The sequence below is a fragment of the Vicia villosa genome, linkage group LG1 (genome assembly GCF_029867415.1).
Source record: "Vicia villosa cultivar HV-30 ecotype Madison, WI linkage group LG1, Vvil1.0, whole genome shotgun sequence".
In the NCBI taxonomy this organism is placed as follows: Eukaryota; Viridiplantae; Streptophyta; class Magnoliopsida; order Fabales; family Fabaceae; genus Vicia; species Vicia villosa.
In genome coordinates this window covers 112,445,437-112,470,900 of record NC_081180.1, presented here as the reverse complement: position 1 = coordinate 112,470,900, position 25,464 = coordinate 112,445,437, and the positions used below count along the sequence as shown (strand labels likewise).

Genomic DNA, 25,464 nt, shown 5'->3' with positions numbered 1-25,464 from the left:
AGTGTAAAATAGTTTTACACTGTCAACCAATCACAACCATGTATTCAATTAAAGCCCTCTTTTGTTTTAAAAAGTTTTTAATGACATGGCAGATTTGTGGTTTTCTATTGGATGACAGTGTAAAACTATTTTACACTGTCAGTGCATATCCATTAAACTCTTATATTAATTAACAATATATTAATCAATTTAATAAATTAAAATTAAAATAAAAAATTAAAAGAGAATTAGGGTACTAAAACATAATCACGTTCTTCTTCCTTCTTCCTTCTCACAAACAGAGGACGGCGAAATCAGCCACCTCTTTTCCAATTGAAATTCAACAACTAGTCGTTATCTTTCTCTCATTCTCCGCTCAACTCTCTTCTTCCTCATGGAACCGCGGCGGATCCTCTCTTCTTCCTCTTCAATTTTCGTTCACTTCTTTTTTTTTGGAATTGATTTCTGATTTGTTGTTATCTCGATGTTGCGAGTTCGTCTGTGTTTGAAATTAATTTTGTTGTAATATTGGGTTTGTGGATTTTTGTTAAATCGAAGCTGCGAATGTGTTGATGAAGGATGATGCAAAACTGAGTTGCTCGGTGGTGTTTGCGTGAACGGTTTGACATCAGAGTTGTAGTTGATGAGTTACAGCGTTAAGTGGTGGTAACATGTTCAAGGTTGGCTTCATTAGCAGTGATGAAAGAAATAAGGTATGAATAAGCTTATTGTTCAGTAGTGAGATTGAGCCTAGAAGCAGTCCCCTCAGAGAATAAACCCTCTGCAATGACTCTGATGCCCCTGTCAGCTATCTGACGACACAGAGAAAGAAGATCCTGAGTGTGGTCCAACTGAGCCTGATGCGCACGGAGAGTCTCCTCGTGGGCTGGTCTGGGAGGACCTCCCTCTGCAGTTGGAAGCATGTATGGTTGTGAGACTCTATAGTACCATGTGATGTACCCCTCGACACAGCTCCAGTCGTGCTCTGCTAGCGTTGCCCGTGCCTCCTCAGGGACCATGTGATGCTCCCAGTCTGCAAAGACCTCATCTAACTGCCTGCGAGTCATGACGAGAGGAGATGAGACTGTAGGATCGTGAGGTATCGTCTGCTCATATCCAAACTGACACATGACACACTCCGGAAGATAGCATATAACAATGGTCAAGCTGGCGGTCAACCATTCAGAATACAGAGCTATCTCCTCAAACAGAAGCGCCTCCCGGTGCTCATCATAGCAGCAGTACCTGATGTCCTCCGCGACCATACGGTCAAGAGCCCGCCTGTTGGGATCTGACACCTGGTTCCCTCTAAGGGGGTGAAAGCACTGACACGCGACATGACCTCTGTGTACTCCTCTAGCTCTCCCCAGCCAATAATGTTTAGGAAGTGTTGTAGTATCCAATCCTGAAAAAAAAAACACACGATTATTTTAAAGTACAATAAAAAACTATAAAAAAGTAGAAGAGTATAAGATTGTTACCACCAAAAGAGTACAGCTGCCCGCAACTGTCCTTGCCTTCCACATGCATCCCTCTCCAAGTCTATGGTAATTGTACGCCAGTACAACCGCTCCCTAGTTGTACTCATGGATACGTGCTATATCTGATAAGTACGTTAGGTAGACGACGTCTGTGTATGACGAAATCGTGTCCACAAAGAGTTGAGTGCCTATCAAATATAGGAAGTAACATCTCAGCGCCCGCTCTCTGTGTGTAGCCTGCTCCAACTCGTCCCCCTCAGCCTGTTGTGTCGTAGTGAGCTCCGCATCATAATGTATCTACAGGAATCTAAACCTGACGTGGGCCCCTCGTGTCCTCTCCACCTCCTCAAGGACGTCATCGGGATCAGCCCCCAGCTCAGCAATCAGCATCTCCTGAGCTTCCGCCTTTGTCAGCCTACTGTGACAAAGGAGGGTACCCCTGATAGGTAGATGAAGTAGGCATGCCACATCATCTATGGTGATGGTAATCTCACCGTGGAGTAGATAAAATGAGGTTGTCTCAGGATGCTATCTCTCCGCAAACTCCGTAAGCCTACCATTATGTATGGTATCGTAGCCGATCATATAGAGGTCCCTCATGGTTGAAGCTGTCAGTACCTCTTGAAACCATGGCTCGTCAGGCTGCGCGAGATCTTTAATCTTCCGCCCATGGTTGTAGAACCTCTAGGGATCCCTACTGTGAAGAACCCTCTGCATCATCCCGGGGCCTCCGTGAAGTAGTAGTAGACGGGGAAGGCCCCTTAACTGGGAGAGCTGTAGAATGCCTAGCTATAGCAGGTGTATGAACTGGAACAACAGTTGAGACCCCCTCAACTGGGACAAATGTAGAAGTCCCGGCTGGAGCGGGTGTATCAGGTGAAACAGCAGCTCCATCAATCACATGAGATATAACACGCGCCCGTTTACGACGCACAGATGCGTGCTGCATAGTCCTCCTATGTATATCTCTATCTGGCCCGTGAGTCATAATGTCTGCATATGTAACCGTACATGAACAATAGAATATTAATAAACAAGAAATTAAAAAAAAAATACTCTTTCCGTAGAAGCACATACGAAAGTATGTTAGTTTCAAAAACATTGGGTTCTTCCAAAGATGGACCTACGGAAGCAACTGAAACTCAGAAGTGCAACAATGGCGTCTGAGTCATTCCAGCCAATATAAACTCTTTTTTTGTGGTTTGATCGTCCGTTTAAAACGACAAACAAACCTTACATTGTCTATAAACACTATTGCTAAACCTATTAATTCATGTCTGCTCCTAAATATCACATTCCAATTTAATTTCAAAACTACTCTAAATTAACTAAAAATTCGAAAAACTTACCGATTAAAATATCACTTTGAAGTTGATTTTGACAAGAGATTTGAAGTTGAACTTGAAAGAGATTTGAAGTTGAGAGAGTATGAGGAGAGTTTGAGTTTGAAATGAAGAGACTGAGGGAGGGGAAATGTCTGGTGCGGGTTATAACACCAAACCTTTCTGTAGATCCATATACGGATGACTTCCATAGATGCATCTACGGAACAAAGCAACGTTAAACAATAAAAAGGGTACTTCCGGAGATGCATCTACGAAAGCACGAGGACTAAATAGTCAATTCGGTGGTGCGTGAGAGATGCATGGGGTATGTTGAGAAATTGTCCAAAATTAAACCAACCCTTCTCATTGATAAATTCAACAAGATTTTATTCTAACACCTTCTAAATTTCACAGGTCACCTTCAAGTATTTTTATATTTTTTAAGTAATTTGATTTAAAAGAGTGAACCAAAAATTTGATAATATAATTGAAAATTTTGATATGAATAGAAAAATCTGATAGTGTATTTTTAAATTTTGATACATTTTGAAACTTTTTGAATATTTTCAAAATACTCGTAGTTCATTTTCAATTGCCTAAAAAAATTAAAAAATAATTTTATCGAATTTTTTGAAAAATTCAATAGTGAATTTGAATCGGATAAAAATTTATGTCTTTTTTTAATTCAATAATTTTTTTTTGTTTTTAAAATTAGAAAAAACTCAGAGTTTTTTTACAAAATTCGGTAAAAATTCATAGGTTTTTTAGAAAATCAGATAAAAACTCATAAATTTTTTGAAAAATCCGGTAAATAGCTCATAGACTTTTTGAAAAATCTGATAAAAACACATAGACCTTTGAAAAATCTGGTAAAAACTCATACTCTTTTGAAAAATCTGATAGTTTATTTGAAAAATTCGGTAAAAATTCATAGGATTTTGAAATTTTCGATAGTGTATTTGAAAAATCTTGTAATTTAAAATTGATAATTTTTAAAAAATTCGGTAAAAACTCATAGATTCTCCAAAAATTCATTAAAACTCGTGAAATTCTTCAAAAATCAGGTAAAAACTCGAAATTTACTAAAATATACAACTTTTCAAAAATATACAACTTTTCAAAAATATAAAAATTCACAAGGGATATACATCATCAATCTTGACATCGATATTTTCAAGATCAAGAATCAGCTTGTTGAATATATCAAATTGCTTAGCCAAGACTTTTTCTTCACTCATCTTGAATGAATATAGAGCTTGCTTCAGGTAGAGGCGAGTGACCAACCATTTGGTCATGTACAAACTTTTGAGTTTCGACCACACACCCGTCGCCGTCTTCTTCTTCGACACCTGTCGGAGAACCTTATCACCAAGGCTTAATACGATGGCGCCAAGGGCTTTCTCTACCATAGTCATTTTCTCCTTCTTCGTTAGCGTAACATCCATGACTGCAGCTCCCTTTAACGCTTATAGCAAACCCTGTTGAGCAAGACGCACCCGCATCTTCAAGCGCCACAAACTGAGATAATTTACACCGGTGAATTTCTTAATCTTATACTTTGTTGATGACATCTTCTTCTCCACGCTCACCTCACCCGTTTATTGTATCGGATGTCGTCAAGAACAAACCAAAACTATGAGAAAGATTGAGTTTCTTAAACAAACACAACAAACCTTGATAGGTTTCACGAGAGAGAGAGAGAGAGAAGAAAAAGAAATATTAGGATTGATTGTAACTAATTTTTCTATTCACTTACTCAATAAGGGTTTACAGAATACAAGTGAATAATAACAATCAGCCTCTCTCAACAACCTAAGAGAACTAGTTTATTTATAGACTACTAAGACAACTTAAGCTACAAGCTAACTTAAGCAATTAGGCTAAACAACCAGACCTAGTTCTACATGCTAACAAACCTCACATTATCGACTACTACATGCTAGAACATATTTCAACTACATCATGCAGGACTTCAATATCAGCATGTGAACAAACTTTAACAATATGCTTAAATTCTGCCGAACCAAGAAGTTATCCTTGTCGATATACTAGAGTTCTATACAAAATCTCACAATAATAAAAATTAGTAGTAATGCTCATTTTTGCGGCGTATTATTGTGTTTAAAAGAAACATTTACTTGCTTTTGCAATGTATCTCATTTGTTTAAAGTTTTTAAAAGTTTAGCGATTAAAATAATAGAGTATTTCTTAGTTGACTCTAGGACACTTTAATCGTGTTAAATTTACCTGTTCAATTTTCTAAGTCAGACATTAATTATATCCTTTTGGTGTATAACTGATGCATAAGTGTTCTTACTTTTGTTGAGAACGTATTCTTAAAAAACCAAAAGACTGAAACAGACAAAAAAATTGTTATGAATCTTTTATCAGATAACTCACATGAGGTATATCAATTAGACAGTACTCATGTCTCAGATCCTAAAAAGAACTACTCAGACATGTTTATGAATAACATAAATAAAACAACAGACAATACAAGCATGTTCATAATAATAAGATTGAAATAAAACATGAAATGCAGTAAACTGTAATACACACTACGCCAAAATTGTGTTTTAGCAGCACATCAAAGACAGCGCTTTATGGAAGAAGCGCTGCTATATGTTTCGCAAAAAACAAAACTAAAAAACTAAAAAAAAAAAGCGCTGCTATATGGGGGTCCTACGAAAGCGCTTTTAAAAAAGCGCTGTTAAAGGGGTAACGCAAGTGAACTGTTGAAAGCGTTTTATATAAAGCGCTGCTATATGGGGCCTTAAGCCAGCGCTTTTGAAAAGCGCTGCTAAAAACCATACTCACATCACACCTTACAAAGCGCTTTTCTCTAAAAGCGCTGGCAAAGCCTATAGGGTTTATATTATAATTAAAATTAAAAAGATTCAACACAGGGATCGAACCCCTGTCCTTATAGGGGTTTAGATTTTATTTTAATTTAAATTATTTTAAAAAACAATAATTAAAATTGAAATTAGAAGACAATTTCCATATCCACTCGTTCATCTCTTTACTGATAAGCCCTAAAAAAGTTCATCCCATCCCAGACTTCAAATCTTGGTTTTCTTCTTCGTTTCCTTCTCCCCCGCCCTTCATTCCTTCACCGTCGCAACCCACTACTCAAACCCTTCTAACCCAGAACTCAAACACTTCAATTCCTTCACCGTCGCAACGATCTTCTTCTTCATCGCAACAATCATCTTCTTGACTGTAAACAATCCTCTTCTTTTCTATTCGAATGCAAATTTGGTGGGTACACATTCATATATGTAAGTAAACTATAAACCCTAATATTTTATTTTATTTGTGGTGAAATTTCAATTTCAATTTCACCTCACTATGTCTCTCTCATCCGCATATTCTCTTTGATTTTGATAACAGGTTAGGTTCGATAGCAGTCGAGGTTCTTCCATTAGGTTACATAACCTATTGAACTGGAACCACCGTGACGGAGTTCAAATGGTCACCGGAACCACCGTGACGGAGTTCGAATGGCTACATCGTTGAACCCTTCAAGTTTCTCGGATATCCATGTGGATGAATTTTACTTGAAGGGTACCTTGGATTTGGGGTCGTTGGCTCAAATGATGGCTTGTGACAAAAGGTTAGGAAATAAAAACCAAGCTGGCATGGGTGAACCCCTATCTCAATACGAATCTCTTCAGGCACGGATAAAGGCCATGTCATCTTCAAATTCACCTCAAAATCTCAGTCTGAATGTGTCTGATATTGGTCTCAATTCATCCATTCCAGAAGGGGCTGCTGGAAGCATAAAGCGGTCTATTTTGTCTGAGGGAGGTGTATTGCAGGTTTATTAAGTAAAGGTTTTGGAAAAAGGTGACACTTACGAGGTATGTATCGGTTGAGATTATGATGATCTCTCTGAATCCTTTATCTTCCTTTTTCCTTTATATTCAGTTTTGAATTATAACTGTTTCAGATCATTGAGCGAATCTTACCCAAGAAGCAAAAGGTAAAGAAAGATCCTGCATCAATTAAGAAGGAGGAAATGGATAAAATTGGAAAGATTTGGTTAAACATTGTAAGAGACTTACCAAAGCATCATAGGAATTTTACTACTCTTCATCGAAAGCAACTCATTGATGCTAAGAGGTGCTCAGAGTTCTGTTAAAGAGAGGCATGTGTTATCCCTAGTACACAATGAATTATTCTTTTTTTCTATATAATTCAAAGCTTATGGTGTTTGTTTTGTACTTTTGGCTTAACTTATTTCAATAAATTTTTCCTCAGGTTAGAATGAAAATTAGTAGATCACTTAAATGGAATAGGGGTGCTAGCATTCGCACCTGGAAACTAGCTAGAGACATGTTGCTGTTCTGGAAACGAATAGATAAGGAGATGGTACCTTTTAATTCCTCTGTGAAGTTTATTGATTTTGTTGATTTGCTTCCTAATTCATATTATGTTCGTTCTGTTTATGCATAGGTTCTTAGTCTTACTTTGTTTGTAATTTGTAATCTTCTGTATCAATGAAATTTTTGAATAGGAAGCATATGTTATCTATATTTATCTGGAAATGACTGATCCAAAACTTTCTCATGAGTGAAATTATGTTTTATAAAATGCTCAGCTTATTTGACTTTGGAGACCCAGTTTGGAAGAATTATGCTCTATTTAGTATATATATTGCACCCTATTATATCTGACAGAAAAAGATAGTTTTTTTGGTAGACTTTTGCATCTCAATTTCTTCTTAGATTTATTTTTGAATGTGAACATGTCAGCACGAGTGTACAGTCACTTATACAATTGGCTTGAATTTGTTTTAACTTACAATCTCATTTGTTACAGGCCGAAGTGAGAAAAAGAGAGGAGAAAGAAGCGGTTGAAGCTTTGAGACGTGAACAGGAGCTTCAAGAAGCTAAGAGACAGCAACAAAGGCTTACCTTTCTGATACAACAAACTGAGCTCTACAGTCACTTTATGAAGAATAAGTCAGATTTACTATCTCCGGAAGTTGCAGGAGCGAGTTTTGACAATGCTTTTGACAATGAATGTTTGAGGTTGCGACAGGTGGGTGAAGCTGATTCACTTACGCATGAAGTTGCAGGAGCGAGTAATATTGATTTGCAAACCCCGTGAGTTCTCTCTCACTCTCTCTCTCTCTCTCTCTCTCTCTCTCTATATATATATATATATATATATATATATATCTCCTCTCTTGCTACATGGATGTATAAATGCACACACTACATGTATATTAGCATATTTGGGTGTTCTTCAACTGCATGTTATTGAGGATTTTGAAACTAGGCAATTACTTGTCAGTTTTAATATTATGTTGTCATATTGCAAATCAACCACGCCAGTAGCATCCACTGCTCAAACACCAGAATTATTTACAGGTTGTCTAAAAGAATACCGGCTGAAAGGTCTCCAATGGCTAGTTAATTGTTATGAGCAGGTTTTAGAGCAGCTCAAAATAATTTTGAATTTTGAAAACTCCACTATCAATTTTGAAAACCCCAAATTTTCTATTAAAAACCTCAAATCTTCATTTTCTCAAAATCTGAAATTGATTTTCGTAATTTAGTAAATTTGAGTAGTAGATATTTTTTATCTATGGTTGGAGATATTTTTGTTGGTGTGGTGATTCACTATTTTAATTTACACTGGCCCAAATTTTTTCTGCTGTACTTATTGAATTGGTATACACTTATTTGAATTTGGTTTCAAAAATTTAGTGAATACATTCAAAGAGCATTGTTTTCTATCTATAAATGATTGGGATTAAAGATGAACTTACTAAACAATGGACAAATGTGAACTGTGATTAAGTAATTATTCAATGGTTGATCTATTTTCATGAAGTTTTAAACATGAGGTCTTGCTATTTTTAAATCCCTATTACGGTCGATGCTCTAGTTTATGAAGTTTCAATGATGAAATCATTCAAAATGTGAAGTGAGTAATTGAGTTTATGAAGTTTAATTATCTAGTTTATCTATAAGTCATTTAGTCAATATACTCCTATATTAACTTTATTTCTTTTTCTTCTTATTCTTATATGTATACATGCAATGGACAATTGAAGATAAATTAGAAGTTGATTTGTGCATTGTTGGAAAGTCAATTATGGCCATCTAGAGTCACGTTCGACTGGAGGGAACTAGCTTTATTAGGGAGCAAATTAGTATATATATATATATATATATATATATATATATATATATATATATATATATATATTTTTGTATTGTATTTTGTGTTTTGAGAATTTGATTGTAAACTTTGCTTCTAGAGCACTTATAAAATTAGTGATGTTTTATTTGTATTTTGATAATAAATATATGCAATACTAATTCATAAAATGTTTCATATTAAATGTATTTTTTTTTAAATTTTTATTTGTTTAATATACTAAATGTTTTTCTCAAAATATTAGTGAGAATTTGAGATATGTCAAAATACTAAAGCGCTTCATTACAAAAAGCGCTGCCAAAGATTAAAAAAAACATAACAAAAAAACGCAACCTACGAAAACGCTTTTGGAAAAGCGCTCTTATAGGGTGGCTATCAGAGCGCTTTTTTCAGAAAAGCGCTCTTATAGGGGGGTCTACCAGAGCGCTTTTCTGGAAAAAGCGCTCTTATAGGGGGACCTACCAGAGCGCTTTCAAAAGCGCTTTTGTTACCTACGGCAGCGCTGGCTTTGCCAGCGCTTTAAAGCGCTGTAATAGCCCAAAATAAGCGCTTTTAAAGCCCTTATTCGTTGTAGTGACAAGAGTTTTCTCCAAGGAGACTTCAACAAAAGTACATCAATAACACTTTGTAGAATATAAAAATGCAGGAAAAATGAAACAAGATATAAGTATGGTAGTATGTAGAAAAACGACTTGTTCTTTTTAAATGTTAGATGGCTTTATATAGGCCTTAATCCATAAGGAATAACTTGAATTCATGTAAATGAGGCCTTGACGAAGAAGACAAGCCGCTGAAACAGTCATTAATTGAAGGGCCATAAAATATTAGATGTTAAAATGGAATTTGAGGTTTGCCTATGGTGCGCTACGGGCATGTTGTTGACTACGGGCACGTGGTAATGCTAGCAACGGGCAGTAGTGTTGACTACGGGCACGTGGTAATGTTGGCTGCATGAAGTAGTGTTGACTACGGGCACGTGGTAATGTTGGCTGCATGAAGTAGTGTTGGCTATAAGCAGGTGGTAATGCTGGCTACGAGACGTAATGTTGGTTATAGGCAGACCGTAACACCCTCTGATTTTATGTATGGGGGCTCCCACTACGGCCAGTAATTCTTGCTACAACCACACCATATTGGGCTCTTATTTTTTTGTACTAGAGACCTCCTCTTTGCGCTGTCTTCGTGTATTCTGTCCGAGTTCAACTCAAATTTATCATGTCTCATTCTCTTTCATCTGAAACATAGAAAAACGAAGATACAAAAGTAAAATGCACCAAATAGAGATCAAGCTACTTAAGATTCAAAGATAAAATACTCTAGAAACATAGTTAAAATGCTGTTGATCATCACATCATCACAATCTTTCGGTTGGTATCCTATTTTCCATAGATGGAGTAGAACGCAAGTAGACGTTCATACTTGAAAAACAAATTCACTTTCTTTTGCTGGTATGTAACCATATTCACATCCCTTTTTGAAGAGAAGCAAAATGTGAACATATTTTTGTCTAGATCTTGTATGTCAATTCGATTCTTAAACCTTCACGCTTGGATCATTGTAATCTTGAAAGCCCTAATGCTGAAGGAGTTAAAAGCCCATAACTTTAAAATAGGTTTTCTTTGTTGTTAAAGATTTCTTCTTCTATTTCCACTTGCTTATCCACCCTCACACTATCTTCCTCCTCCTTTGATAGTGAAACAATCTTTCATTTCTCCATCAAAAGATTAAGCATGTAGCTGATATAATTGAACCTAAAAAATTAGGAACTAAGGGATAACCACCACCAGATGAAGTTCAAGAACAAGAGGAAATCTAGAGGAAACTTTAGAAAAATAAAGGGAAAACACAATAAATTTTAGTGAGAGAAGGTCTGACCTCTCTCTAAAAACACTTAAGTTTTTAGTGTTCATGATAATTAAACTATATTCTCTTAATTTATCCATGAGTCTAATACTAATTGGAATCAATATCGCCCAAGAAAACTTTTTAAATTTTTTTTCTCTCTAATGCTTTATAGCATACTAATGGTTATGTCATTAGATAAATATTAATAAATTAAAAATAAGTAAATCTTAAAGCAAATTAAAGTAGAGAAAAAGTACGGATGTATGCAAATCGATTTGAATTGGTTTGAGCCAAGTTCATTCACATCTACCCACCATTTTTATGAAGAGAATTTCTTCACCCACCTCCCAACCTTCTTGGCCACCTCCGGTGAATTTACCATAATACCCCTTGTTTCGGAAGTTCATTTCCGAAACTGTACTTTTTTTCTTGAAAAAGGTGTTTTCGGAAATGAACTTCCGAAAACGTGTTTTTTTTAATATAAAATATTGATTTCGGAGATGCATCTCCGAAATAAAGTCACTTTTCAGAAAATGTGGTGTTTCGGAAGTTCATCTCCGAGCGCACCCCCTTGGAGGAATTCGGAAATGCACTTCCGAAAATAGGTCTGGACAGAAGAAAATGAACAATTCGCTTTATTTAATCGGGTGAAAATTACAACGATAATATTACATAAAATTAAAGTTACATATTGTTAAACACGGGTAGGTGGGGATGAGAGAGTGGTGGGGAGAAAAAAAGGCTTCCAAATTTCAAAAGGTTTATTTATTATTTTAATAAAAATACGTACAACTGAAAGTAACAAATGACGGAGGAGGTGTAACCGGAGCCGAAACATATGACGGAGGAGGTGGATGTCCGGAGGAAGAAGACCCGGAGGTACGTCCACCGCGAGACAAAGGAGCCAATCAATGTAAGCTATAATTTATCATTATCATCAGGGGACGTCATTACAAAAAATTGGAAAAAAAATCTTATTATTTTTAATCTTGATTTTTTAGAAATGACCTCCCCAGATGATAATCATAAACTATAGCTTACATTGATTGGCTACTTTGTCTCGTGGTGGACGTATCTCCAGTTCTACTTCCTCCAGACATCCACCTCATCCGTCATATGTTCCGACCCCGGTTACCACTTCCAAAAACTAACATGATAAATCCAATACAAATACACTGTGCGATACAATCCGAAATCAGAACAAAACAAAACAAAAACATGTTATTCTGCCCGACGAGCGTTACAAAATACACATCAAACAAAAAAAACACGTTATTCTTCCCGACGAGCGAACTCCTCCGAATGAAGATAATTATACCAATCCTCATCCCACTCAGTCTCAGAACCATCAGCGTTGATCACGACTCTCACGCCTGAAGACTGAGCTTGAGCATCCGGGCCCCGGGCCCCCTGGGAACGAGAAGTAGAGCCGGTCGAAACCTTCTTCTTCTCCTTCACCTCCTTCACCTCCTTCACCTCCTTCACCTCTTTCACCTCTTTCTTTGAAGAATCCTTTCTTCCCTTAGCGCCCTCTCTAGAAGACATGTTCATGTAAACAATTGAAATCGATTAATATGCGAGACAAAATAAAAAACAAAAAAAATTGAACTTCTGATACATTTCGGAAGTTCATTTCCGAAAACTGGGAGGGAGGTGTTTTCGGAAATGAACTTCCGAAACACCCCTGCGATGCAATTTCCTACAACTTCCATGGCAGACCCCTAAATCAACTTTCAAACCAAATCAAAATGCTTCTAAACAACCTAAATACTACTAACAACCTAGCCATATATCATTTATGCAATTAAAACCCTAAATAACATGCATTTGAATAATAGATCTAAAAATTTCAAAACTTACAAAGTGTTAGGATTGAGGGCTTTTGAATGTTGTTTAGCAGTGTGATTGGAGCCTTGATGCAGCTTTGGAATTCTGTTTGCACAAATTTTCGCCTCTGCCACTTTTTGTTTTGATTTAGGGTAAATGATTGGGGGAGGGGGAGTGTTTTGATAAATCTGCAGAAATCGCAGTATTTCGGAAGTGAACTTCCGAAATAATTATTTCGGAAATGAACTTCCGAAGTAAGTCAATTTTTTTAAAAAAACACGCTTTCGAAAATGAACTTCCGAAGCAGGGGTAGTTTTGGTTTTTCGCAGGAGGTGACCACCCATAGGGAGGTGGGTAAAGAAATTTTCTTTATGAATATGAATCTATTGCAGTCAACTTTTTCAGGCAGCCAAATTAATATTAAATATATTATCTTGATTGGATGATTAAAAAAAAAATTCTATTTTTATTTGTAAATTTAAAAATATTAAATTTAAATCAAGACCGTTCGATCAAGATCGAACACTCACAATCATTTAATCAGTCAATCCTTTCCCATCCGAATAATACTTACACTCTTCATCGTTTTACCAGCTACAACATACTCTACAACAGAGGTTACACATTCCTCTATTTATCACACATCACACATGTGGTCACTATATCTCCATAATCACATAGTGGTCCAAGTTGTGCTGTGCTGTTATATACTATTATTTATGAACAATGTGTTAAATTTTCAAAGATTACTCCAACTTACATTGATCATTGAAGTTGCTTTATGAAGATTGAAGTTGTTAGAAAACCCTCTCTTACTCTTCATAACATCTTAAACAATCAATCATTAACAGTACTATATGTATGCATGCCAAAGTTTTCATGTGATCAAAAGTATACTAGAACTTCAGAACTGGAACTTCTATATAAAATTCAAACTACTAAAACAACTCCTAATCAAAATAGTTGCATCATACTTCAATAGTAAAATAATAGCCCGCTTAACATACATAAATGATAAAAGTATTTTAGTAACAATATTTGTATTTCTCAGTCAAATAATCAAATAAGTCAGTTATTTTAAAATAGATAGAGTAATATAGAGAACAATTTTAATTCAACATCGATGTAAGACTTTTTAAATCATCAATCAATCACAACTCATCATTTGTATGACTTCTAACTTATATATGATGAATTCTAAACTTTTTTTGTTCGAATTGTTAAAATTGCGTTACATTGTTGATACTTATATGAATTAAATCGTTAATGTTAGCCAGAGTTGATAAAATGGAAACAGGTAATAAGACACAGAAAAATCGAAAATTACAATCTATTTTAGAAACAAAACTATTATTATAATATCATCAGTGAGTGTAATGCATTATCAAATGATGAAATAAACAGACAAATTAAAAGTGAAAGACAACTTCTATTCCAGTATCTCATCATACAAAATATTAAACGCCACACAAACTAAAGCCTATCAAATCAAAAGGAAGAAAAATCTAAAATCCAGCGATAATCAACTATGCAACCTGTGAATTTGGAGGGAGAAAAAGAATTTGGTAAGTCAAAAAATCTAAGTGTGAGCATAATAAACAAAGTGAACATAGAGGAGAAGCACAAAAATGGCAAAAGCCTTGAGCAAAAACCAATCTTTCTATAACATAGTAGATTATACCTTTTCCAAGATGTAGGAAGTAGCACTTAGGACTATTATACTAGCACCAAACACTGTTAGGAACTCAGAAGTTTTCTTGTACCACCTAATAGGAAATTTTAGTCAATAAAAAAGCTTGTAGACACCAAACAAAACACAAAAAAAACCTATAAAGTAAAGCAACCTTGAAGAATCCAGAAATTTTGTAGTATGTTCATCAATCGTGATGGAAGAGACATAAAATGGACCATTGCGAGGTCGCTGAATTCGAACAGTCCCGTCATCATCTTTAGAGGCCTGATCATACAGCTTAAAAATTATTCTTGCAAAAAAATGAGGGCTTGAAGCAGCAATGGATTGAGTAAAAAAAAGGATTAGTATAAACCAGAGTTGATTAAATGTAAACAGGAAGTAAGACATCTAAGAAAAATAGAAACTCCAATCCTTTTTATAGAGGCAAAACAACAATGGTTACGATCAGAGTTTGAGTATTAGTAATGTGAAGTTCATTTTGCTTAAGCATATCAAATAATGAAATCTACAAGAAGCTTTTCTACCACAAATTTATATCACGGGTATAAATCACATCGACGCATGCTTAATGAAATTATTGTTCCAGCAAGTAACTTGTCATATCTTGCATCATTAGCAAACTATTTTTGCAACACTAAAAATACCAATTATGATGAATTATGTAATATATAGAATAAAAATAACTATATTCTTGAAGCTAATGGATTACCTCACCAACAACATTCAAGGAAGTTCCAACTGGAAGTACTCGTTCAATCCTCTTGAAACCAATCGTCTTCGAATGTATGATTTCATGACAAAATAAGTAGAACTTAGTGTGCTTTAATTTTTTAAAAATGTTCGCAGGGAGAGGGGAGCAGAAGAGAATGGACATAACAAACCCACCTTTTTAGGTTTGCAATCACCAAAGGTTTTAAGTACAATTTTCTCGCCTGATTCTTTAAATGTTGAGTTTCTAACAGGTAATACAAAACCAGTGGCATCACGAGCTCCAACCACACATACACGATCAGTCCCGTCATCCTAACACACGAAATAGAAAGAGTTTAGTTATTTTAAAAGCTTTTATCTTAAACATTTATTCGAAGTGAATTAGATTTTAGCTCACAATATATATTTTGTCAAAATATTTTATTTACCACTATTGTTTATCTTGTAGGAGGAGGGTTTAGTTTATAAGCTTAACTATTGAGTTTAAGAAGCATCATCGTGATTTCTAGTAACAAAAAAAAAACGCATTAGAGGAAAACAGACAAACAACACACCAGATACCATGGAACTTCTTTAGGAATGGATGATATTATCTTAGAACTTAGTGTCCAGGAATCATCATCATCTTTGCATTTCATTTTTCGCTCAGTAGCATCATCCTTCTGAAGAATAAGTTTCTCAACCTTCAAAGAAAATTGCAAAACAGGTAAAGTATTAGTTGCAAAGGGCTAAAGTGAGATAAGTATTACCCTTTTTAAAGAAGAAATTAATGCTCGTCAGAAATTGAAATCTACATACACTTTCTACTACTATAACACCGCTTAAACGAGTCATCTGGCACTCAATTGGGGTTTCAGAAACAACGTTGCCAGAAACTGTAACAACCAAGGGTGATCTTTCTGCATCCAGCAATTGTGCTGAAAAGTGAAGAATCTCAAACATGATCAGAAACCATAATATAGCACAAATTGCAATATCAATAACTAATAGTAAGCTACAATATATGAAAGTGCATCTAATCTCTATCTTCATCACCATAGAAACATACATCAAATGATGATGAAAAAAGGCCAGTGTTTTATAAATGTCTAAACTCTAATGTGTACAGAGTTTATCAAGAAGATCAATGATTGGAATCATGTTATTATTGAAATCAGCAACAAAAACAATTTAAACTTGCACATACCTAGGTCCTTCAGGTGCCGGACCCGAGTAACGGATTTAAGAATTTCTGCATTCCTGCAAATAATAATGATTATTATAAAAAATAAAAAATAAAGAAGAAACATTACATGGAATGGCACTAACTAAGGAGATAGAGGTGATACCTCTCTTCTGCTCTGCCGATTATGGAAAAAACAGGAGCAGCCGCACAGCAAGCGATGCCACCGATAAAAAGTATCTTCGCCATCAAAATCAATACTAGCCAATTAAAGCAAATTCAGAGATATTAGAGATTCATAATCTTTAACTCACACTCACAATTAATCAATCATATGTAAAGAATAGATAATTTTTTATATACTTGTAAAGAACAAAAGGAAAAGATTTGATTTATTGTGAAGTTTTTTAATCCAATTAAGGAAGCAAAAGTAAATAAGATTCATCAAATTCTAAGAATGGATTATACAAGAGAGAAAATTCAACAAGTTCCTGTTATACTATATAATATATTATAACTAATAATGAAACCTTCTATTAGCTTCAAAGAAGCAACTTTCACGACTCAAAAAGTGGGTTTTTGATTGGTTTTCTCAATTAGGTTGCTAAACAACCCTAAAACAGGGGATTTAAAAAAAGGAGAAGTGGATGAAGAAATCGAAAGGACAAAAGTTTGATTTCTTTAGGCAATGTATAGGGGAAAGGTAGAATCGGAGGTAAGAAATACCTGAGAGTGAAGACGATAGCGTGAAGGTTTAGCAAGGGTTTTGAATTGTGAAGAAAAAAAATACTCTTATAAATAGGATTTTAATTGTCACGCAAGAAACCTACGGCTAATAAGTAGGAAACGATTTTTTTTTTCATTTTGAGTAAGAAAATCTATTTTTTTTTAATCGGGGCGGTGAAACAAGCATGTCCGTCTCGTTTAGATCTGTAAAAATAAAATAAAAATTAACGGTAGTAAATATATTTGAGGATGTGAGTTTAAAATCTTAATTCATCTCTCACTAAAGCATTAAAAATAAGGATGGGGTGGGGCAGACCCGCACATACTGTAACTTTTAGATTTAAAAATATAAATAAATTATGTAAATTAGATATTGACCCGCAAATGCGCAAAATTAAGTATATACATGAGATCGCGAAAGTCTAAAAAAAAAAAAAACTAGAACGAAAGAGACACATTAGAGGATGCAAATCTAAACTCTTGATTCGCATTGCACTAATGTTCAAACAAAACAAACGTGTCCATGGAGCCGACTCTCTTTTCTCACCCTACCTAAAACACAGGAATCCACAAAACTGTTTGTTATTTGGATACTATTAAAAAAAGTTAAGGTTTTCTCCTAAATGTATACGTATTTTTGGTAATTTTTAAAAATGTTTTAATGAAAGAATTAAATTGAATAATTTAATTATTCAAATATTTTATTCTATAGTGACTTTATTATTATTGTAAAATTATAAAAAAAAATCATTAAAAGTAAAATCATTTTGAATAATTTTTATAAAAATTATTTTTTAGGCATTTATTTTTTTGAAATTAAATGATTTTCATTAAGCTCAAATATTTTATGATATAAAAAAATATATTTAAAATAACTTTTACTATTAAAATTTTATCTTATAAAAATTATTATAAATTTAAAAAAAAAAAAAATTTTTAGTCGAGTAAGCTAATAACTGAAATTCACTCTTATAAAGTGAATACCTGGGATGTCACATTCCCCGCGCATCTGATGTCCATGCACATCTTCAAACTACAAACCTAACTGCTCGGACAAAAAAATTCATTTAGAAAAAAAGAACATTTTGCTAGCATCAGACATTTTACCTCATTTTAATGCTTCCCTCACATCACATATATCTCCCTATTCTGCTTTGCTCTTTGGGATCAACTTCTTCAAAAGCTCTGATGATGTCATACACACAAACTTAGAAACTTCCATAATGCATCTTGATTTTAGACAATTGTTCATCTCCACATAATCTTTCAAGCACAAGCAGGTTCTTGTCAAAGCTCTAGGGCCCTTCGTACCAATTTATTCATATTCCTTTTTGAAGTGAAGCAAAGTAGGAAAACATGTTTTTGTCCAGATCTTGTATATCGATTGGATTCTTAAACTTCGACACTTGGATCAATGTGCTATTGAAAGACCTAATGTTGAAGTAGTTAAAAGCCCAAGCTTTTCAACTAGATGTTTTTTTTGTTGATGATTTCGTCTTCGGGAAATACTCTTTACACCCTTATGTGTTATCTCACACCACCTTGAAAAGTTCACAATGTCCCTTATTTCCGGATCCACCTATTTTAGCCATTTATCAAACCAAATTGAAGAGACACCTATTTTACATTAAAATTTAATCTGGAGATGCATCTTCGTATGTGTAAAAAATGCATTTAAAGATGCATATCTGTAAACACCATTTATCCAAAAGTTTATGGGTGGTCCGGAGATGTCTCTTTGGACGGTAATGTTTTATATCTCGCGTCAGACCTTCTCGTTCTAAAAAAGTTCTCAAAATAACATTTGAACTCTGCACCATTGAACTTTCTCGTTCATTCATCTAAACAACATTCATTGGAGCTCTGCAACATTGAAACTTCTCCTCCATTTCATATCAAACATGCAAGCTACTTCTCATCATTTTGATTAGGTAAGTATTTCAAAATTTAATCTCTTATTAATATTTTTATTTGTAGATAGTTGATTAGGCTACATTAGATGTATTAGGTATGATAGACATTAGTGTAAACGATATGGTAGGTTAGAAGAACATGCATTTAGTAATTTTAGGGACTAGTAGGATATAAAACGAGTTGTCGCTACAAGAGAAAAATCATAGGTTTGTTAGGAGATACATATCCTGTTGACCCTTAAGCCCTTGAAGTCCACGAGGAAGCCCATGCCGATCCCTATGCCCTATTAGAGAGTTATCCATGAGGGCCATTTGACACATCATTACTTCATCATTACGCAGAGCATGCTGCTAGACATGTCTGGTATAGAGAGGTATATTTATTTTCTTTTGCAATAATACATATTGTTGTCAACTAATTAAATCCACATTGATGGTTATATTTTCTTTTTACAGGAACATGATTGTTTGAAAATGATTAACCATGACAGTAAGATTTTGGAGCTGGAACATCCCACAGCTGCTTGGTTCGTTGATGCTTTCTTATATTCCGATCTTGCAAGTTTATGTTCTTCTGTGTACATGAACATAAACCACTGCATGTAGGCGACTTTTATTGAGAGGTGGCACTCAAAGACGTCATATTTTATCCTACCTATAGGCGTAATGACCATTACCTTGACGATGTCTGGTAACACTTTGATTTTTATTATAACATTTTATTTGATCTTAGAGAGTGTCCTTGATTTAATTAATTATTTTATGGAGATTCATGAGGAACGGTAGAATTTAATTATATTGTAATATTCATGGTTTGAGATATTTCAAGCATTTAGGGTTTGAGCAAAACCTCGATGATTTTATATTATATAGATTAAAATTTCATTGTTGATGTTTATAGAGTTCTTTGTTGAATTAATATGAATAATCGATATTATATGTGTTAAAATTTCTTCGTTGATGTTTATAGAGTTTTTATTGAATTGATATCAAATAAGTCGAAATAAATCAAAATAACTTGAAATAAGTCGAATAAGTTGAAATAAGTAGAATAATTCACGATAAATCGAAATAACCCAAATAAACCGCAGAAAACACAATAGAGTATTGGCCATCTTGTTTCAAGCATAAATAGAATTTCATAAGTCCGTTTGAGGTGTGGTCAGTTGCATTGGAAGGTAAGACATAGACCTTTCTTAAGCTACTGAATTCCTAAGATTTAAATGTGTAGACGGGGTCGTGATTATGGTAATTCCTCGTGATGTTTATGTGTGTGAATGATGTTCTAAATATGGTATATCCTTACGAGGTATATATGAATAACATTGTATAGAGTAGTAACTGTGTACAAGATGTGAGTTTAGTGTTGAAATTGAACATAAGTGTACTTAATTTGAGAAATTAGATGTCGAACCAATGGTATAGGATGATTATCCGTGATAATAAATATTTAAGTATTGTTGTTACCATACGTCGATTAATTTCTACAACTTGCAGTTTGTATACCCTATTATTCATTTGCCTATAACTTTAGTTACATAGATCTTTTAGGAGTGAAACTGAGACTGTTAGTGTTCTGGACCAGCCCGACGGCTAGTGGTGGCCCAATCCATGTATACTCCTAGGATGGCCCAATCACCTAAGGGGAGTAAGAGCGCCATCTCCCTTGCCCTTGCGTCGGGCACACGCCTCCAGATGGTCTGAGGACAGCACATCATCGCCACACTCGACCAGGCTTGCCCTTGCACCTACGACAAGGCAACCACTTTGCTCCTCGACTGAGGACAAATAACCCCTGCTCGCTGGACATCTCTATTGACCAAATACACCTCTCTGTCCAACCAACGGCTAGTTTCGGGCAGCCTCCCAGGATTCCTTAACATACTCCTAGTATCCTGACAGTCACACGTTTTCAACCAAGATCCATGATCCAGCCCAAAACGTGGACCAATGGTCAAGCGCTGGGGGACAATATAAAAACTCTCTCATTTGAGAGGGTCGGCTAACACATTTTCAAACCCTTGAAACACTAAAACGTATATGTGCTCCAACTTATTTGCTCGTCAGAGTATCTTGCAAGTACACCCCCTCCTTTTCATCTCCAACATCGTGCAGACGTCTCTTGTAACACCCTTCTAAAACACGTGGCAATTAAATAAAATTCAGAGTGAAACATGAAAACAAGGATGTCACAATTAAATATTTAAAATAACCGACATTCGTCACTGTCATGCATTCACCAAGGAACATCATCAATGTAACTCATAATTCAAAATCTCATGTTTTACACAACGGAATGACATCATCAAATTACATCGCATCATCGATGTATTAATCCTCAAATAAATTAAACAAAAATAGAGTATCATCATAAACTCTAAACTAGCGTTTCCCCCAGTGTTACAATATCAGAGCATGACACCTGACGCTATACTAACACCCTGACTTATGAGGTAATCCTCACCAAGTCGAAAGCCACTATCCTCAATCTGAAAATATCAACAGTAAGGGTGAGTCTCATTCACAATTAACAAATGTTATTGAATCATAAACAATAACACATCATAGTCACATTATTCATCCAATTTCATTATATTCCGATTGTCAGGAAATACTCGTCAACACACAACAACCAACAGAATACATTACCAAGAGACAACACCATAATTCATCCAAACAAATCATAACAATCATGCATATGCAATCAACTGACACTATGCATGTGGTACCAAACATCATCAATGGGATTAACCCACCGACCGATCCAACATCATCAAGATACGGCCCTGCCAGCACAAATTCCGCACAATGAGAATTATGCCCTTCACTGAAACCCCACATCATTAGGATTCAGCCCTCAACAAATGATTATGAATGAATGCAACATATATAACATACTTATACCATCATCATCATCGAGTATGTTCATATATATTAGCATCATTCAATTACAATTCAATCTTTATCATCATCATTAAAGAACATACATGTATCTTCATCAATCATCATCATCAATAAGAAAGAACATACATGTATCCACATCATTCTAAAACAATCAATCATCATCATACAATTCTCAACAATCATCACATAATAATGTTTTTCAAAACAACATCTTATATTGTCACATTTCATCATATATGTCAACAATACGCCATCCATCCATCAGACAAGATATTCACATCATACTCACATCATCACAAAAATATCTCATAAGCTTCATCATACCAACAACAAATCATCATATAAATCATGTTTTAAACATAGCTTGTATCGTTACATCTCATCATATATGTCCACAACACAGCATTTATCAAAACAAGCAAAATCGTGGTTTAAAAATAAATTCGAGCTACTGCTCATTTCATCATTATAACACAAAGAATATTTCATAAGCTTCATCCTGCTCAAAACAACACTCAAAACAGGCCAACGGTTCGAAAGTTATGCATCTTTAAACTTTTCCAAAAACAACTGTCACTAACAGCAAGCGGCCCCAAGATTAGTTCGCGGCGCGAACTGAGCAAATCAAAACTCCTTGACTTTCTGCCAAGCACTTCGCGGCGCCAACCTACCTTCGCGGCGCCAACTGGCAAAAGTCAGAGCTCTCACAGCGATTGACAGCATTACGAGATTTATCCCAAAATCCCAAAAACCCGATCGAATTATGTCATGATCCTCAAATACCACAATATCAGCCAGATAGGTGTTATAACATAAATATAACACACAAAGAGGATAATTTAATCATCATAACAATCATATAATCATGCAATTCATCAAATCATACAATTCACATCCAAATCATCCCAAAACCCCAATCTCACATATAACCAATTGACACAAACAATGCATCTAAATCAGTCATATTATCTATAATACGATAAAAGATGTTAACCGGAAGAGTCATCCATTACCTTAGCCAAGAATCTGGACTTTTCTCCTTCTTCTCCATCAAACCCGTAAGCCTCTTTTCTTCACTATCAACAAGAATCCCTAATCTTCAAACTCGCTTATCTCCCTCATCAAGAACTTTCCTGACACAAATTAATATATCAAATCGAAGGAAATTTCGTGTAGAATCCGAATCTTCAAGAATTACCTGATTTGGAGTTACAAGCAGAAAGTTATGACTCATTTTGTGAGAGCTGCACCATGAATACGAAAATAGCTTTCTCCATGAGCTCTCTCCTTCTTCCTCTTAGGTTTTCCTTTTCTATTTCCCAATTTCCTCTTATTTCCTTGTTTTATGAAAACATAACATAATTTAGTAATGGGCTCAACACTTAACACCCCCTTCATTACTAAATACCACACTTAGCCCAAAGGTCAATATTCCATAATTCCTTCAATTAATTCAACAAAATATTAAATAATTCTAAATAGTAATTTAATTTCCGATTAAATTAAAATTAGAAAATATGGGATGTTACATCTCTGGCTCACTTTCTGGTTTTGATCACCCTCTGGAATTTTGCTTATAATAAGAAATAGAGAGAGTATCTCATTTCATTAAGTTCAGTAGAAGAAATACCAGATATAAGTCTGACAAAACATTTTGTCCGATGTCGATATACTAGTTTCCATTGTTCGATTAAATTGTACCAATTGGGACCTTAAATCCAAATAAAAATTATAGTTTTAAAAATACATATTCTAAGCTTTCCAAAACATGTTCATTTGATTGATTTTGACACTATTTGGTATTTTAAATAATTATTGGAATCTAAGGTATGACTAGCAGGAAACGTGTTTTTAGGGCTATTTTAAAAAAGATGTTATGTGATTAAGTTGTTAATGTTTTAGGACACAAGTACAATAATGGAAATTAATTATATGACTTAAGTTATTAAGGTTAGGACGCAAGCACTTATGTGTTGTATGTTTAGGTTTAAAAGAAGCAGCGGTGAGATGTTTAGGTTCATGAGAGCCAGTGACGTGCCCTTTCACTGACAATTATTTGACGATGATGTGTTTAGGCTCTAAAGAACCAGTGATGTGTAGGACTTATGTCCAGTGACGAGGATTGGAGTTGGAGTATTATGGATGTCGATTTGCATTAATCGTAGCATTCATGCACCGTGTATATCTGAGATAGGTAAGACTTTGGTTCAGTGACGAGTAGGATTTCGGTCTAGTGACTGGTTAGATACTTCAGTAAGACACTTCTGATATCCAAGAGATTGATACCACATGCGTGGGAGTATAAGATATGAACATTGCATGCATAATTATTGATGTTATCTGATTGTGTGATTGTGATTTAATTGTGTATGATGATTATACTATCCTTGTTATTTTAATACCGTTTGATTTATGGAATATATTATCACCTCTTTCTTCTTGTTTCAATGTTTTTCTATATGTATATTCTACAGATACTTTGGTTGAGACCGAGGAGTAGTTTTTGTGCTTAATAGTGAAATATGGCGTAGTTGGCCTCTTCGTAGCTTTATTTACTATTTTATGTTTGTCACATTGTTGTTGGCTATTTAGTACTCCTCTTATCGCTCTGATAGTGCAACATTGGGTGAAAATACCATGTTTCGTTTCAAATTTGCTTACTTGAATAACGATGTTATGTTGTTTCAAAGTTAAAGTCAACTTTTTAATTAAGGATTAAATGTTGAGAGATATGTATGACACCCTGATTTGTTTTTTCTTCATATTTTTTTGCATGTGTTTGTATAAAATATATATATATATATATATATATATATATATATATATATATATATATATATATATATATATATATATATATATATATATATATATATAGGGTTTAGGGTGTTACATGTCTCGTGTCTCCTCCATCTTTCCATCAAGGTGAGATTACTGGACCACGTGAGGATCGGGAAAGACGAATGCGTCCATCTGATGGTCACCTATTTGGGTGCTGACCCTGGCAAGGCCGCCAAGGAGGCAACTTGTAACACCCCAGTTTTAGTAAATTATTTTATCTAATTATTTTGATTTAATTATAATTTTAAGCATTTTAATTGAATTATTTTGGGTGGTGAGGGTGTGTGAACTTGAGTTGAGGACGTAGGAAGTAATGAGAAGTTGATAGATTTTAATTCGAATTATTTAATAGTTAAAATATTGATATTATATTTTAATTTATTTAATAAAAAGAGAAATTAGAGAATAGTGGAAAATGAGGCTGAATTAGAAATTAGTAAAATAATGGGGTGAAGGAGTGAGATGAGAGATTAAGTGGGGAGTAGAAACTGATTTTAATTAGATTAACCTAATATTTAAGATTAAGAGAGAATTAACCTAAAATATGTCAGTACGTACAATTGAGAAGAACCCAAGTATGAGATTTCATTGCTGCTATAATCACTAGGTAAAAGAGGAGAATAATCTCAATAAAGAGTATATCCATGAGGGGCAAGGTAGAGAAGTTCTTAACCTCCATTAGTACATTTGGCATTGATTAATTTTGAGTTTCTAATGATGTTTAGATGTTAAGGTTGTGATTTGATGATGAATTTCATGTCGAATATTGACTGTAAATTCTGCTTTGGCTATTGATATATTTTTCCACCATTGTTGAACATTGTAAGGTTTTAAGGTTAATATGATTTTAAGAGATTTGTGGATCTTATGTGTTAAATTGATT

General features: G+C 34.6%; 1 protein-coding gene and 2 long non-coding RNA genes across 5 annotated transcripts; 2 read left to right on the top strand and 1 right to left on the bottom strand.

Moving 5' to 3' along the window:
- Window positions 1-5,789: 5,789 nt before the first annotated feature.
- On the top strand, window positions 5,790-6,933 carry LOC131643879 (uncharacterized). The gene is made up of 3 exons (XR_009296321.1): window positions 5,790-6,066; window positions 6,179-6,648; window positions 6,738-6,933. It is a non-coding gene; the product is annotated as an uncharacterized LOC131643879 (long non-coding RNA).
- Window positions 6,934-7,043: 110 nt separating this feature from the next.
- On the top strand, window positions 7,044-9,124 carry LOC131643880 (uncharacterized). The gene is made up of 3 exons (XR_009296322.1): window positions 7,044-7,159; window positions 7,610-7,896; window positions 8,853-9,124. It is a non-coding gene; the product is annotated as an uncharacterized LOC131643880 (long non-coding RNA).
- Window positions 9,125-14,040: 4,916 nt separating this feature from the next.
- LOC131614637 (E3 ubiquitin-protein ligase SP1-like) lies at window positions 14,041-16,974 on the bottom strand. Of its 3 annotated transcripts, none has more exons than XM_058886204.1 (10): window positions 16,924-16,974; window positions 16,364-16,457; window positions 16,222-16,274; window positions 15,834-15,952; window positions 15,590-15,718; window positions 15,210-15,347; window positions 15,034-15,099; window positions 14,476-14,588; window positions 14,313-14,397; window positions 14,041-14,166 (listed from the first exon to the last, which is right to left on the bottom strand). In XM_058886204.1, exons 2-10 carry the CDS (start codon window positions 16,444-16,446, stop codon window positions 14,158-14,160), a joined length of 795 nt encoding a protein of 264 aa, XP_058742187.1. In that variant the 5' UTR covers window positions 16,447-16,457; window positions 16,924-16,974; the 3' UTR covers window positions 14,041-14,157. The 3 variants fall into 3 exon arrangements, with proteins under 3 accessions (XP_058742187.1, XP_058742190.1, XP_058742182.1); XM_058886207.1 differs by lacking the exon at window positions 16,924-16,974 and adding an exon at window positions 16,728-16,884; XM_058886199.1 differs by lacking the exon at window positions 16,924-16,974 and adding an exon at window positions 16,561-16,660.
- Between the last annotated feature and the right edge of the window lie 8,490 nt (window positions 16,975-25,464).

Bases quoted from the DNA above. Each gene is read 5' to 3' on its own strand.
- LOC131614637 (XM_058886199.1), bottom strand. From the start codon at position 16,642: ATGAATCTTATTTACTTTTGCTTCCTTAATTGGATTAAAAAACTTCAC. The intron at 15,953-16,221 runs GTATGTGCAAGT...TTCACTTTTCAG, and splicing joins CCGGCACCTGAAGGACCTAG to CACAATTGCTGGATGCAGAA. The intron at 14,589-15,033 runs GTAATCCATTAG...CTGTATGATCAG, and splicing joins CCTTGAATGTTGTTGGTGAG to GCCTCTAAAGATGATGACGG.